At 46.8% G+C, this 14,751-nt stretch overlaps 1 protein-coding gene across 3 annotated transcripts in view; it reads left to right on the forward strand.

The window, feature by feature from the left end:
• Positions 1 to 14,751, forward strand: part of ELAPOR1 (endosome-lysosome associated apoptosis and autophagy regulator 1) — a 69,849-nt gene that overhangs the window by 39,427 nt on the left and 15,671 nt on the right. For all 3 annotated transcript variants that reach the window (XM_014835164.3, XM_014835163.3, XM_014835166.3), the window contains exons 4-8: positions 5,027 to 5,174; positions 5,642 to 5,722; positions 6,356 to 6,461; positions 6,589 to 6,738; positions 12,487 to 12,575. In XM_014835164.3, coding sequence (XP_014690650.3) covers positions 5,027 to 5,174; positions 5,642 to 5,722; positions 6,356 to 6,461; positions 6,589 to 6,738; positions 12,487 to 12,575 — 574 coding nt within the window. The remainder of the gene's footprint in view (positions 1 to 5,026; positions 5,175 to 5,641; positions 5,723 to 6,355; positions 6,462 to 6,588; positions 6,739 to 12,486; positions 12,576 to 14,751) is intronic.

Here is a 14,751-nt window from a genome sequence, read left to right on the forward strand (position 1 = left end):
GCCTCCACTCCTGCCCCTCAGGCTGGGCAGGGAGGATGGAGAAGAGGGAGCCATGCTGCCAGGGTGAGGGCTGGAGCAGGTCCCCACAGACTGTTGGACCACCTCAGTCCACTCTTGCTGGCCTAAGCTTACCAGTGACTGACAGGCATGTGCAACAGGTGAAAAACATGGAGAAATAGAAGTGGACAAGATGCACAAAGGTTAAATAGCCCAGTCCATTTAAAACAAAATCCAATTGAATTTCCACCATGGAATTTCGGATCAGCCAATAAACTTCCTCAACTTGATTGCAACACAATGTGCAAAGCATTGGGTATCTTCCTGGCTCTGGTGCTAACTTCTAAAGATCTGCCAAACCTGAGTTTATAGGTTTAGGGAGATAGAATCAGACCGCAGCTTTGGCCAGTGGTGGCTGAGATCACCTTTGAGATCCTGGTGACCAGACAAATTTCCAGCTCAGAAGGAGATCTTTTCAGTAATTGAAAAGCTCTGCCCAGGTTGCTTGGAGAACCAGTGAGCTATCCTTATGAAACATTTGGATATTTAATTCCAGGGATAGGAATTAAATGATGTGCCGTCTATAGTTCAGGCACTATTCTGGATGCTTTACAACTATTATTTTCTATAATCCTCACAAGAACCCTATGAACTAGGCATTACTGTTCCCATTACACAGATGAGGAACTGGAGGCTCAGCGAGGTTAAGTGACTTGTCCTTTGTTACCCAGCTTACGACTGGTGATATTGGAATTCACAACCAGCCCCAAGCTTTCTACTGCCCCATGCTGCCACATTTGAATGACATATGGCATGTAAGGCAATATTGGGTCCTAGGGAGGAAAAGCATGGCGATACATAGACGTAAAAGACAATCGTCCACTGCTCTTTTTTAAATATCGACAATACAGGAGAAAAGTGTATGAAAGTTTCTCTTATACCCAAGCAATCAAAGGTATAAAAAGGAGTTAATAATTGTATTACACTTGGATTTCTAAAACTGGGAGCAAAGCCTTCCATTCCTGTACTTAAATCGCCGAGAACTACCATCGTCTGAGCCAGGCAGCAGGCATCCAATAGTCCGATTTTAATGTTATTTTAGAGTTCAATATTATGTATCCAAATCATTAGCATGACAACATTGTTGGCAGAAAGGAAGCTAGAGAGGGTTAAAGCTGGAAGGAGAGGGAATGTGTGGGTTAAGAGGACCAACCCCCATTTGAGTCCTAATGGAGAATGAGATTGACCCGGGACAAGGTGCAGGTCCAGCTCACTCAACCAATTCCTACCCGCGCGAAGGAAGAGTTTCTCTCTCTCTGGAGACTGTACTCACAGTCCAGAAATCGTTATCTCTCAGCAAGGCGGGATGTGGGCCTGTAGGTTAATCACAACCTGTGTTTCCACCGCACAGACTGCCTCAGGACCCGGATCTTAAGGCATCCCAGACATCCTTGGGAGGGGGGAAAGGATGTGTCTCCTCTGCAGAAATGGAGAGGAAATGGCCGCCTAGAGAGGTTTTGTGGTCTCCTCACAGCCCCTCAGGAAGGCAATAACTGAGCTGGTACCAAGATACCACGTGTCTGGCTTTCCTCTGCCGTGTATTTACCTGAATCCATGCCCATTGCCTCCAACCCAACGGGAAATAGAATGCATGGTCCAAGAGGGAGGGGATCAGGTGTGTCTTGTTCTTTGCTGTGTCTCCAGCATCTGACATCAGGCACAAAGTAGACATGGAATAAATAATTGGGAACAAAACAGGCCAACTGAATGGAGTTTCATTCATGGCAGGATCTCGAGTCTTCAGGGGCTCATCCTTGGTTTGCAGATAAATGTCCCAGGACTAAGGTGGTGAGGACAGTCCTCAGACCCAAGACTGGGATAAGCAAGAGGCAACAGAAGTGAAGAGGGAGTGATAGGAAGGACCTTGCATGTTAGTAGAGAAGAAAGGACAGAAGCCCCAAAACTGTGAAGGTGAAACAAGAATGAGAGAAAGGCAGACGTCAACATTAAAAGGGTTTCAAACATTGGAAGCTTCTAAGTTTACCTGTACGGTTTCTTCTTTCTAACCAGAACTTATGAATCAGTGCCACACAGCGTGAGCTAGGCAGGGTGACTGAGTGCTGCCATGTGAGAATTCTTCTTTGAAAACTTGCCTCCCTTTCCCCTGGGCCATGGTAAAACAAAGCAGGAATAAGCAGATCACAGCTGAATGACTGTGGGCAATTTCCCTCATCCTAAAAAGTGGTGATAAAAGTAACATTCCTGGGTCAGCTCTGGTGACCTAGTGATGAAGTTCAGCATGCTCCACTCCAGCAGCCTGGGGTTTGGTTCCTGGGCGCAGACCTATACTGTTCCGTTAGTGGCCATGCTGTGCTGGTGGCCCACATCCTAAGAAATAGAGGAAGATTGGCATGGATGTTAGCTCAGGGCAAATCTTCCTCGGCAAAAAAAAAAAGTATTCTTCTTATAGGTCATGGTAAGGACTAAATGAGATGATACATGTAAGAATTTGGAGCCATGCCTGGCACTAGAATCAATCAAGACATGTTGTCATTATTGAATGTGAAATGATCTTCCCCAGGGATAGCTCCAACAAACATTGGAATTGTGATGCATTTTTCAAATGTAACCCATTTATGGCATCCTTTTAATTATTCATCCAGCCTTAGGAGTTATTTATAGCTGATGCCATGGAGCACATCAGCATCGTGTTGTCTCTTTCAACAGGAGAAATCAATAGCATTAGGTTGGCTGGGGTATCTTGGATGAGCTCAGCTTAGGTATTCTGGATATGCTTCCATTCGAGAATAACACTAACTGTTGAAGAGCTGGAAGTACCATATTATTCTGACAAACACAGGGGGAAACCAGTGGACTAATCTGAGGTTCTCTTTGTTGATCATTACTAATAATTGGTGACCTGGGATGGTCTCAAGCACAATCAGTGAGATTGTCTTTGGTCACCCGTTTCCTCCATTAACCTGTTTAATCCCCTGTCCCTCCTGTGTGCCAGGCCCAGGGCTTGGTGCTGAGGATACAATAGTGAGCAAGATTAGTTTGGTCTCTGCCCTCAGAGCATCTATAAACCAGCCAGGAAGACAGACAAATAAGAATTAAAGTATGTTCAGAAGAGGAAATCAAATTGCAAATGAACTAAGAAAAGAAGTGCAACCTCACTAATAATCAAGGAAATAAGACTTAATGCCCAATGAGACACTAGCTGCTACCACGTCATCTTGGCAACAATTTTAAAGTCTCGCTATTTCAGATTTGGGGAGGATGTGGAGCTACAGGAACTCTCTTACACTGCCGGTGGGTGTAAATTGATAGCAACCACTTTGGAGAACAGTGTGGCAGCAGCTGGTAAAGCTGGAGGTCACATTCCCTCTAACCCAGCAGGTCTGCTCCCATCCTTCCACTCAGACGTGCGTGTAAGCAGAGGAACAAGAATGTTCCCAACAGAGTGTGCACAATAGCAAAAAATTGGAAACAATCTAAAAGTCCATCAACAAGTAATACGTAAATAAATAAGGTAGAACCACACAAAGCAATATTATATGGCGGTAAGCATGAAAGAAGAGCTTTGTGTTTGAATATGGATGAATCCTGCAATCACTATATTGAAGCCAAAAAAAAAGCAAGTTTCAGAATACATAAGTATGATACATTTACATAAGGTTTAAAACATGCAAAGCACTGTCATACAGTGTGTTGTTTAGAGAGACATGCATAATTAGTAAAGGACAGAGATTAAGCACCAAATTCAGGAACGCGGTTCCTTGGCTGTGGGGACAGGAGTGTGTGATAGGAAGGGGGTTGGGCTTAGCTGGGGGTCCACCAAGGCTTCTGCTGTACCATATTTCTTAAGCAGCATGGTAGGTCTTAAATATTTCATGATATATTTAAATGAAATCGAGTAGGATTGTGTTACGAGAAGGCAAACAGAGCTAAGGGCCCCCGTAGCAGAGGCAGGTAAAGATTCAAGTGGGACTTCTCAGATTAGGTGACATTTATTCTAAGACATGAGTAGGAATTAAACAGAGGGAGGGAGGCAGAAGTTTGTTCCCAGAAGAAGCAACAGCATGTGGGAAGACCCAGCGGTGAGAGAAGTTCAACAGAAATTCTGTAGGGCTGGAGTACAGAGAGTGGGTGAGGAGTTTGTGCCCAATCCTAAGGGCAACGGGGGGTCACAGGGGTTTTAAGCAGGAAAGTGGCGTGGTCAGATTTTTGTTCTGGAGGGTCCCTCCAACTACATTATGGAAAAGGGGCTGGAGGAGGCAGGGCTGGATGCAGGCAGGCCAGTTAGGGGCCAGCTCAGAGCTGAGGAGGGGAGGGGGGGGAGTAGGGAACACCCTTGGGCAGAGTTGAGAGATATTAGGGCATAAAATCGATATGAATAGATTGATGGTCTCTGGGGTGGCCTTCCCCCTTCCCGTACAATCCAGTTACATGTAGCATCTAAAAGTGTACATTTCCAGAAAAACAGGTAGATTAGACTGGATGGACTGCGAAGGTCTGAAAATAGCTGTATCTACTGACTTTCTTTGACAGCTTTGGAGTCAGGCAGACCTGGGTTTGAATCTCAGCCCCTGCCTCTTGCTGGCTGCGTGATATTGGGCAAGGTACTCACCAAGCCTCAGTTTCATCATCCATTAAATGGTGAAAAAAATAGTACTTCCTCTTACTGACGAAAAGAAATCATGAATATAAAACATGTAGTTCAATACCTGGGAGACAGTAAGCAACTAATAAATGTTATCCCCCCACCCCACCCTCACTTGCCCACTATCTGCTGGGCAGTTCTGCACACTGTGGGGGCATGCCCACCTGTCTTCCTCTTGTTGCCTGTACCCCTAGGCTCCTTGATCTGAAGGCCATTTTTCACCGAGCATTTTTAGGTCCAAGCTTCTACTTGTGAATCACAAATCTGGATTTCCCCAGAGACCTAGCAGGACAGGAGAACTGCACATTGCACAAAGCCTGGTGGGCTGTGCCCCTGCCAGTGAACTTGGCTCCTGTTCCCTCGCAGGTCCAAGTGGGTTCCCCTGGGCGACTACATCTCCTCCAACACGGACGAATGCACGGCCACGCTGATGTATGCTGTCAACCTGAAGCAGTCCGGCACTGTCAACTTCGAGTACTACTACCCAGACTCCAGCATCATCTTTGAGTTTTTTGTAAGCCCTTGGCCAAGGCGGGAGCGGGGAAGTAAAGACTCCCCGAGGCTCAAGTTCATTTGCAGGAACCACAAGCGCAGTCCTGCTTGGGAAATTACCACGGTTGTTTTCGCTCTGGAGAGAACTGTGGGCAAAATGAGCTGAGGCTTCAAGACGCGAGGGGAGAGGCAGAAGTCAAGGACTCTGGGGGAGAAGAGTTGAGTCTGGCAGATGTCTTGGTGTTTTGCCCTGCTCAGACATGCAAACAGCGTATAACGGCTTCTGAATTGCTCATTAGTTCTTTGGTGTTAATGCACTGATGTTTTGTGTGTCTGACTAGCCCCAACCCCACCTCAGGGCTCATGAGTTCTGAGCTCAGATGCTAAAAGAAATTGGCAAGGGCCCTCTGGAGGGCTGCTGCAGTGTGGGGTAAGGAACACATTTTCTTAGAAAGCTGAGACTATGATCTCTACCTCCTGCTGCCTCAGGTCCAGAATGACCAGTGCCAGCCCAGTGCGGATGACTCCAGGTGGATGAAGACCACAGAGAAAGGATGGGAATTCCACAGTGTGAGTATCATCCCAGCCTTCCCTTAACCTTTGCTGGAGAGACCAGCCTTTCCTAGAAATCCCAGAAAAGGGACTGAGGATCTTTCCTCCAAGAAGTGCTTCCTCCCTGTCTGGGCTTCCACCCCTCTGTCCCTAGAAGGTAGGGGTCTGATGTGAGGAGGACACTATAGTTTCTCTCCTCTTGAATTGACAGAATACGGGCAAAGACTGACTTGTTGCTCCTATGACTTGACCCCAAGGACCAGCTGCTTTCCAGCTTTAAGGGCTGGGTCTCCTGGGGATGGGCCATGGATAACTAGAACCAGAGAAGAATGAGGGAGTTCCAGTCACCTTATTATCAGTGCCTTCAGGCCCCTTCATTGGTCTCGCCCTTTTGAGATGCTCGTGGTATATGCGACTGAGGGAGAAGCGGGGGGAGAGAGCATGACAAGGTTCTAGGACGAGGCTTAAGAGGAGAGGGGAGCTTAGTCAAGATGGGAGGAAGGGCAAAGCTGAAGAAGCTGAGGGAGAGGGTCCGAAGAGACACTGTCGTGCAGACTGTAAGAGGAGGGGTCCCAACAAGAGGCTAATCCGGCAGATTAGGGAATGTCTGTCTCTGAGGCTGAACTAACTCTTGCTGTTTGTGGTTTTTAGGTGGAGCTAAATCGAGGCAATAATGTCCTCTACTGGAGAACCACGGCCTTCTCAGTGTGGTCCAAAGTGTCCAAGCCTGTGCTGGTGAGAAACATCGCCATAACAGGTACCGAGAGTGGGGCTGGGTCTGGGGTCTGTTGCTGACGGCTGGGCCTCGTGACTCTGCAGGGAGGGTGGGGGTCAGTCCCCAGGGGGCTCAGTCATTGCTTTTCTATGTTGATCTCCCTCCCTAGGGGTGGCCTACACTTCAGAATGCTTCCCCTGCAAACCCGGCACATACGCAGACCAGCAGGGCTCCTCCTTCTGCAAACTTTGCCCAGTCAACACTTATTCAAACAAGGGAGAAACTTCTTGCCACCAGTGTGACCCTGACAAATATTCAGGTGATGTGTGTGAAGGTGGGAAGAGTTTTGTGGGGTGGGTACCAACAAACACACAGGGAGAAACAGGAAGTGAAGCTGTGCTTCTGGCCATGCTGAAGATGGAAACTCTCAAACCCTTGCTTTCCAGGCCTGGGAGGAGCCTTGCCAATCCACACTTCACCAATCACTCTTGAAATGAAATCATTCAATATTTACTGAGCCTCTGCTATTTGCCAGGCCCTAGTCTAGGTGCTTGGAATACATCAGTGAACAAAACAGACAAAGGTCCCTGTCTTCCAGGGTGGATGGAATCTACATCCTGGAGATGGGGGTGGGGAGACGGACATAGGCAATAAAAAAGTAACTAGAATAAATATAGACTCCATTATATAGTACATTGGACCGTAAAAAGTGCACGCTGCCCTGGCAAAAAGGAAAAAGCAGCTCAAGGTCAGAGGGACTGGGAAAGTTAGGGAAAGGGGTTGCAGTCTTTTTTTATTTTTAAGCAGTGAAATCTTTTTTTATGAAATTTTTATATAAGATTATAATTAGAAATAATAGATACAGTAAATATGATATACATTTACATATTTTAATTTATAACAATTATTATCAAAGTTAATTCAAAACAGCCATGAGGCTGTATTGATGAGCAAAACCTTTCGATAGCAAGGGCTTAAGATGGAAGTTACAGGGCTGGCCAGGTGGCGCAGCAGTTAAGTGCACATGTTCCACTTCGGTGGCCCGGGGTTCACCGGTTCCGATCCCAGGTGCGGATATGGCACCGCTTGGCGAGTCATGCTGTGGTAGGCGTCCCACATAGAAAGTAGAGGAAGGTGGGCACGGATGTTAGCTCAGGGCCAGTCTTCCTCAGCAAAAAGAGGAGGATTGGCAGCAGTTAGCTCTAGGGCTAATCTTCCTCAAAAAAAAAAAAAAAAAAAAAGATGGAAGTTACAATCATTTATTAGCCTGAACATCCACTGAATTCAAAGCAGGCCTTTTAAGGAAATCCAGGGTTCCCTGGAACACAGTTGAAAAACCACTGCTCTAAGGGAAAATAAGAGGACAGCTGGAAGCAGCCTATTTCTACCTTCCCTGAACAGCTGTCTAAAGCACCCCAACAAGAGAAACAGGGAGCAGGGCTCTGCTGTAAGATGGGCAGGGTCCCCAGAGGGCCCTCTGCCCAGGTAGTCCAATGGTTGGCACAGGGGCCAATCTCCAAGACAGGTTTGGAACAACCAAGTAGGGAGAGAAAAGAGTCCCTTCTCTTCCCCTGCAAATAATCATAACTGTTCCATTTTTCCTTTTTCACACAAAACCATATACAAATCCAGTTCAAGGCCTCTCTCAATCAGACCCCGGTCCCCTCACACGGACACACCCACTCCTCACACAGGTCTTACAGTGTGTGTTTGCTCAGCTAAGACCATTGACCTTGTGAACTGCTTATTTTCACACTATTTCTAAAACAAAAGTCCTATTTATCTACACAGATCTTGTGCCAAATGAGCATAGTTTTCAGCAAGAACAGGAATGTTTAGATCTTGGAGGAAGTTTTTATCTGTAAGTCTAAATTCCTGCCTTTCCACTTGAATTTCTTATTCCTCTTCCCTGCTCTATCAATGGCAGCCTTTGTTGATCCCTTTCCCGCCCAGCAGTTGTACAAGGGTTTGAATGGCAAGGTGGTTCCAGAAAAACTGCCTAGGAGTGTTTGATTAACTCTACGTAAACTGCTTTTTATCCAGAGAGCTGTTTGAAAGTGTTAGGTTGGTAGTCTGGATTCCTGGAGTCCATTCTCCTTCTACCACCAATTTCTCAATCCACCCCTTTAAATAGGAAGTGAGTTTTTACTATGAAGAACATGGTCAGTTTGTTGACCACGTCACCAGCTTGGGCTACAAAGAGAGTTGCGTTTCTTTGGGACTTGACTCTTCTGGAATACAGAGTCAGTGGGAGGCTGGGAAAATGCAGAGAGAGTCTAATGAGAGTCTAGATGGAATGTGCGTGAAGGGAGTGACGGAGGCCCTGGGACCATGTAGTCACTCATTTACAAATGAATTCCGAGTGCCTGCCAGGTGCCAGGGCTTGGGCTTGGCGCTAGGGTTAGAGTTGGTGCCTGCCCTCCAGCTTATGTCAAAAAGTGGAGACATGGTCATAGAAACACCTAAGTGTAGTCAGTCAATGGTGCAGTGGGAGCTGGGATAGGAATGCTGAGTGTAGTGGTCAGTAGAGGCAAAAATGGGAAGTGGTCTGTCCTCTCTGGGGAGGGAGGGAGGAAAGTCTTCACTAGCTGTGGTCTTGAAAGATGAGCTGAATCTTGAAAGATGAGTTGGTGATTCGATGGGGGAGGATGTTCTGGAAGAAGTATGAGTCAAAGCCAAAGGCTCAGGGATCTTGGAGTAGCTTGGCCTGGCTGGGGCTTACCTGGAGAGAAGGTAATACAAGGCTAAGAGGTGGGCAGGGAACAGATTATGGATGGTCCTTCTGTGCCATTGCTAGAAAACTGGGATTTGATCCTATCAGCAGTGGAGGCCATTAAAGAATTTTAAGCTGGGGAGTGACACGATTTGGCTTGTGCTTTTGAAAGACCACTCTGGCTGTCATGTGGAAAATGGATGAAGAAAGGAAGGGCTGGTGGCAGAGGCCACAGTGGAGAGATTTTGCAACAGGCACCGTCGCTGGTATCTAGGACCTAGACTAAGGCAGAGCCAATGAGGGTAGAGATGTTAAGAACAAAGGCTTAACTAAAAGCATCTTTCTCGCTGATACCTAAAATTCGATCATTAGGATCAATTCCTTTGTGTTACATTTAACATTAGGGATTCATTTCCTAATAGAATAGCATGGGGTTTAAGAGCAGGGACTCCAGAACTAAATTACTGTGGTTCATATCCCTGCTCCACCACTTACTGTTTGTGCCACCTTGGGCAAGTCACTTGTCTGTGCCTCAGTTTCCTCATCTACAAAATGGGAATAGCAATAATCATATCTCCCTCTTAGTGTTATCATGTGAATTAATTGGTCAATACAGATGAAGGGTTTAGGACAATGCCTGGCATGTACTAAGCATTAATTTTATTAATTCATTTCCATTAAGGCCTGTCCCAGCAGTCCTCTTCTAGTATGAAAATACTCTTGGCATAGGTAACAAGTCACTTATACAGTACTTTACAGTTTACAAAGCATCATCTCACTTGTTACTCATAGCCTAGTGCAGGAGTGATGTCTCCATTTACAAATGAATAAAGAGCATCTCAGAGAAGTTAAGGGATTTGCCCAGAGTGTGCGGTGGTATCTGAGCTGGGCCTTCTGTTTATTAGGTACTTAAATCCTCAGGAGAAATGTTTTCCTTTGATAAAACGGATCAGAATGAGAGAACATTGTACTCCTGGAGGCAGGTAGAAGATACTGAAAGGAGGAGGAAGGTGCATGGAGAGGAGTGGAGCCCCCTACAGACTTTATCTTCACACAGTTTGTCCAGGAATCCTACAGGAACCACTGTTCACGCCGTTACTAAATATCTAGGCAGATCTTTCAAAGTTGACTAGTACCCGACTTAAACACCTCGATGAAACCTGAGCTGGGAAATGAGGTCAGTTTCAGCATTTGGGTTAATCATTTATTAAAATCACGTTAGCAGCTGTCAATGTGTAAACAGCTGGCCCATTTTTGCTAAAACCTGCAGTGAGGGTGTCAGGTTGAGCAAATATTTGATAGGCAGAGAAAGATCTTTGTGCAGAATGCACTTTCTAACATGTAACTTGCCATTTGCTACCCCCAAAACACACAGGCCTGGGAATTGGTGTGTTTTCACCATCTCCCCCAAATTTCTCCAGGCCAAGTCTGTCCAAAGCAGGAGTCCCTGGGTCCCTCTATGCTGAGTCAGGCCTTCTGTTTGTTAACCAAGGAAATGAGCTGAGAAGACCCCAGCTGTTTCTCAGCCAGCAGTTCCCTCTTGCCCGGGCTAATAAGACGGGGACAAAAGAGGTGTGGGAATGTGCCATTGAGGGAACTCCCCAGTGCAGGCCAATAAGGCTGTAATTAGGGGAGTCTCTGGTCTAGGAACTCATGTGGTACCTTGGGAAGAAGAAAGGATCAGTTGAGAAATAAGGCTTAACCAAAAGGGAGAGAAAGAGACTTTTAAACCTTATTAAAAATCCCACGACAGTTACCAAATAAAAATAATTCCCACAAACCCAGGTAATAATAGTTACCAGCATTTAATGAGTCCCTACTTACGACGTGTCATGTATGTGCTGCTCCAGTAAGGTAGATATTATTATTCTTCCTCAACAGATGAGAGCACTAAGGCTCAGAGAGGTTAAGTAACTTGCCTAAAGCGACGTCACCTCTAAATGATTGAGTGGGATCCAAACCCAGATCTATCTGACTTAAAATCTCCTTCCACCCTCCCACACTGCCTGTCAGGGAATGGAGAGAGAGGAGGTCTCACCATTATCAAACGCTTACCTGCAGGTGACACAGGAGTCATATTTAGAAATAGTGGTGACAGCTGTAGTGGAATTGTGCTGGCACTCTATGAAGCAGTTTTTTTTGTTTTTTGTTGTTGTTTTTTTTAAGGTTGGTGCCTGAGCTAACAACTGTTGCCAATCTTCTTCTTCTTCTTCTTTTTATTGCTTTTTCTCCCCAAATCCCCCCAGTACATAGTTATATATATTTTAGTTGTGGGTCCTTCTAGTTGTGGCATGTGGGACGCCGCCTCAACATGGCCTGATAAGTGGTGCCATGTCCGCATCCAGGATCCAAACCAGTGAAACCCTGGGCCGCTGAATCAGAGCGCGTGAACTTAACCACTCGGCCACGGGGCCGGCCCCTGAAGCAGTGTTTTTTATTCTGGAGAAAGTAAATTCCCTGGAAATTTTAAAAAATGTGTCTGCGTGAATTGTGTATATTTTTCTGGATAGAGGAAACAGATCTTTTTTCAAATTCTCAAAAGGGTTTGTAATTCAAAAAAGGTGAAATCCATTTTTAAAGAGGGATTCATTGAAATAGTTCTTGCTATCCAGGGGTTCATAGGGTTAAAGCAGAACTAACACAGATATAAGGAGAACTTACAGAGAGTAGAATAAATACAACGATAGTTAATAACATTTTTCCCTAGGTACAGATCAAGGGTTAGAGATAGTCCTGGGATGCTTATGGGGTGGGGGAAAGTGGAAAGAACCTTACATCTTAAGTGGAGTTGAAGGAAATTATCACCTCATCTGGGTAGGATTGTTGTGTGAAGAAAGGCCTTCAATCTAGGCATATATTAAGAGAAAATTCAGAGAAAGAATTGGAGTAAGTATGAAGGCACTGTCCTGGGCTTTCCTACATGTTGCTTCAATCTTTCAGGAGTAGAAAAACCACACGCACAGTCAGGATTCTGAGGCGCCTGGAAGATGGTGGGTTTCAGGGAACCTGTGTTGGTGGTTAACCTGCAAGATGCCCTTTCCAGCTACCTGCCCTCCTTGCCGGTCCTTTGGCCAGTCCGCTTCCCCACACCCTGCTCCACAGTGCAGGCCCAGGGGCTTCTCATTAGCACCAGGGAGAGGTGCAGAGGGGGTACTCAGCATGGCTTTAGGGACTGGAAATGATGCCATCAAGGCAAAGGGAAGGAAGGGTGGGTGTGCAGGATTTTGTGCTTTCTGCAATGTCTATGTCCTGCTATACCCCAGGGTCTTGGGGATCCTAGGGTCATGCGCGATCGGTCAAGAGCTCTACTTTCCTATGTAACTTCAAATATCTGTCCCTGCTTTTGCAATTTAGACAAAGGGTCCTCCTCCTGCAGAGAGCGCCCCGCCTGCACAGACAAGGACTACTTCTATACTCACACAGCCTGTGATGCCAACGGAGAGGTGGGTAGTGTGGTCTTGGGGCCCCTTTGCCCCCTCCTTGGGCTTTACCACATTGAAATCCCAGCAGTCAGTGAAGCTGGCACGAGAGAAAACCCCACAGACTTCCTCAGGGACTCTGGGCCAGTGGGGAGGCAAAAGGAGATGGCCTCATTCATTTTCAGGTCAGAAACTCTCTCGCCCACATTTGTTCCACTGCTTATTCATACACGCTCTGTTTCAAAAAACCATTTCATTTTCTTTTGCTTGGTTTCTCCCGTTTGCTCAGCCCCCCTGGGCAGTGACTGCCTGTCCATGCACACTGATTTCCACACGGAACTCGTCAGACTTGTCCTGTCAGTACAGCTTTTGTGGGTTGGCAAAGGGAATTGATTCCTGCTGCCTGGCTCACTGGAGAAGGCCTGACTTGTTCAGTCTCTGCCGTTTCCCTCCTCCCCCAGGCTTTCTGCTTCGGAAAGACTGTCCCTTGTAGTCTGCATGGTCACTGAGTCTTCAGGCATTTTTTGAGTCTTAATTGCTGTGCCAGACATTGTGCTCCAGCTGGGGATTCAGAGAGGACTAAGCCAGGCTTCTGCCCTCAGGGAGCTCACAGTCCTGAGCAGGAGGGTGGAGAGAGGAGAAAGATGGGCCTGACCAAGACCACAAGAAGGATGTGCAGGGCACCAGGAGAACCCAGAAGAGGACTGACCAGGACCAGGGACCAGGGAAGGCTTCTCAGAGGAGGTCATTTGTTCATTTCAACAGTCAGTCGCTGTGCTGGGTGCTAGGTACACAGCAGGTAACAAAACCAAGAGAATGTCTACTCTCATGGAGCTTAATTCTTGTTGGGGAGTGAGTGGAGAGAGAGACAAGAGATAAATAACAAGTGGGTATATGATATATCAGATGGTAATAAGTGGTAGGAAGAAAAAGATAAAAGAGGATTAAGAGATGGAGAATGACGGGGGGGGGGGTGTTGCTGTTTTAGAGAGGGATGGGATGACCTCTTTGAGGAGGTGACATTTGAACAGAGATCTGAATGAGATGAGGGAAGCCATAGTGCTTTCCAGGGAGAGGGGCACAGCAGGAGTAGAGGAGGCAGGCACGTGCCTGGTGAGTTCGGGGAACAGCAGTAAGTGAGCAGGAATGGCTCAAGGGCACAAGTGGAGGGAGATGTCTTAGATGAGACATTCTGGATGTACTGTCTGTATCCCTAAACCATTCTCAAGAAGATAGAATTAGGAGTCGGGAAATCTTCATTCAGCACTAAGCATACGCTTGGCATTAGGATGCATAAATGTTTGCTGGCTGGACAGCTGGCTGAACCCTCCCTTTGCTAATTAGGCGCGGGATAAAGTCTGCTCCTTAATGCTGATTGTTTTTCATAGTCGTCTCTTACTCCCCCTCACCCTCATGTTTGGAACATCATCCCCTTCTCCAGCAGCCAAGCGAGAATGGCTATATATTTTGTCCGTTGCACCTTAGGCTCGGTTCTGTAGTGTCTGATGTTCTGAATGACCTTGTAAAAATTGTCATTTTCTTGGCCTCGGTTGGCTCACTAATTAAATGAGGATAATCCTGCTCCTCTTCTCGCTCCTGGGCATAGCATGTGACTGTATGTGGCTGTCTTTGCTTCCTTCTGCCCCACTCTTTCCCCTCCCGGCTTAGGCCAAGGCCTTCTAGATGTGCAGTGTGCTCTGATGCCTGCAAGCCTGCAGGCCTGCCCTCACCTGACTGCCTCCGGGGCCTTTAGATGCTGGGTTGGGCCAGAGCCAGTGCTTCCACTTTGCAGCCCAGCCAAAGCACAGCTCAGAGGAGGAGGCCTGAAGCATGTATGGCTAAGCAGTGCACACGAACATGCAGTCACCAGGAGCACCTCACAGAAGTCTCATGCCACACTGGTTCTGTTCAGTCTCATGATTTCAGTTTGTCTGTCCTCTAAGCTATATTCTAAAATCAAAGGACACACCTCGCACTGACTCCAATGATTGCCCTTGTGGCCTTTGCTGTGCCTCAGTGGTTTCTCAGGGACCAGGATGGCCAATCCATTGGGGCTTCTAAATGTGCTGCTCCAAGAGATGGCCCAAGTCAGTCTTCCTGCTCCCCAGACCCTTCTCTCTATGAGACTTGAGGAGACAGGCTGGGTGAGACGAGGTCAGAGCACAAGCCTGGGGCTCTGGCCATTGGTTGCTCTTCACAG

This window comes from Equus asinus, chromosome 16 (assembly GCF_041296235.1).
Source record: "Equus asinus isolate D_3611 breed Donkey chromosome 16, EquAss-T2T_v2, whole genome shotgun sequence".
Taxonomy (NCBI): Eukaryota; Metazoa; Chordata; class Mammalia; order Perissodactyla; family Equidae; genus Equus; species Equus asinus.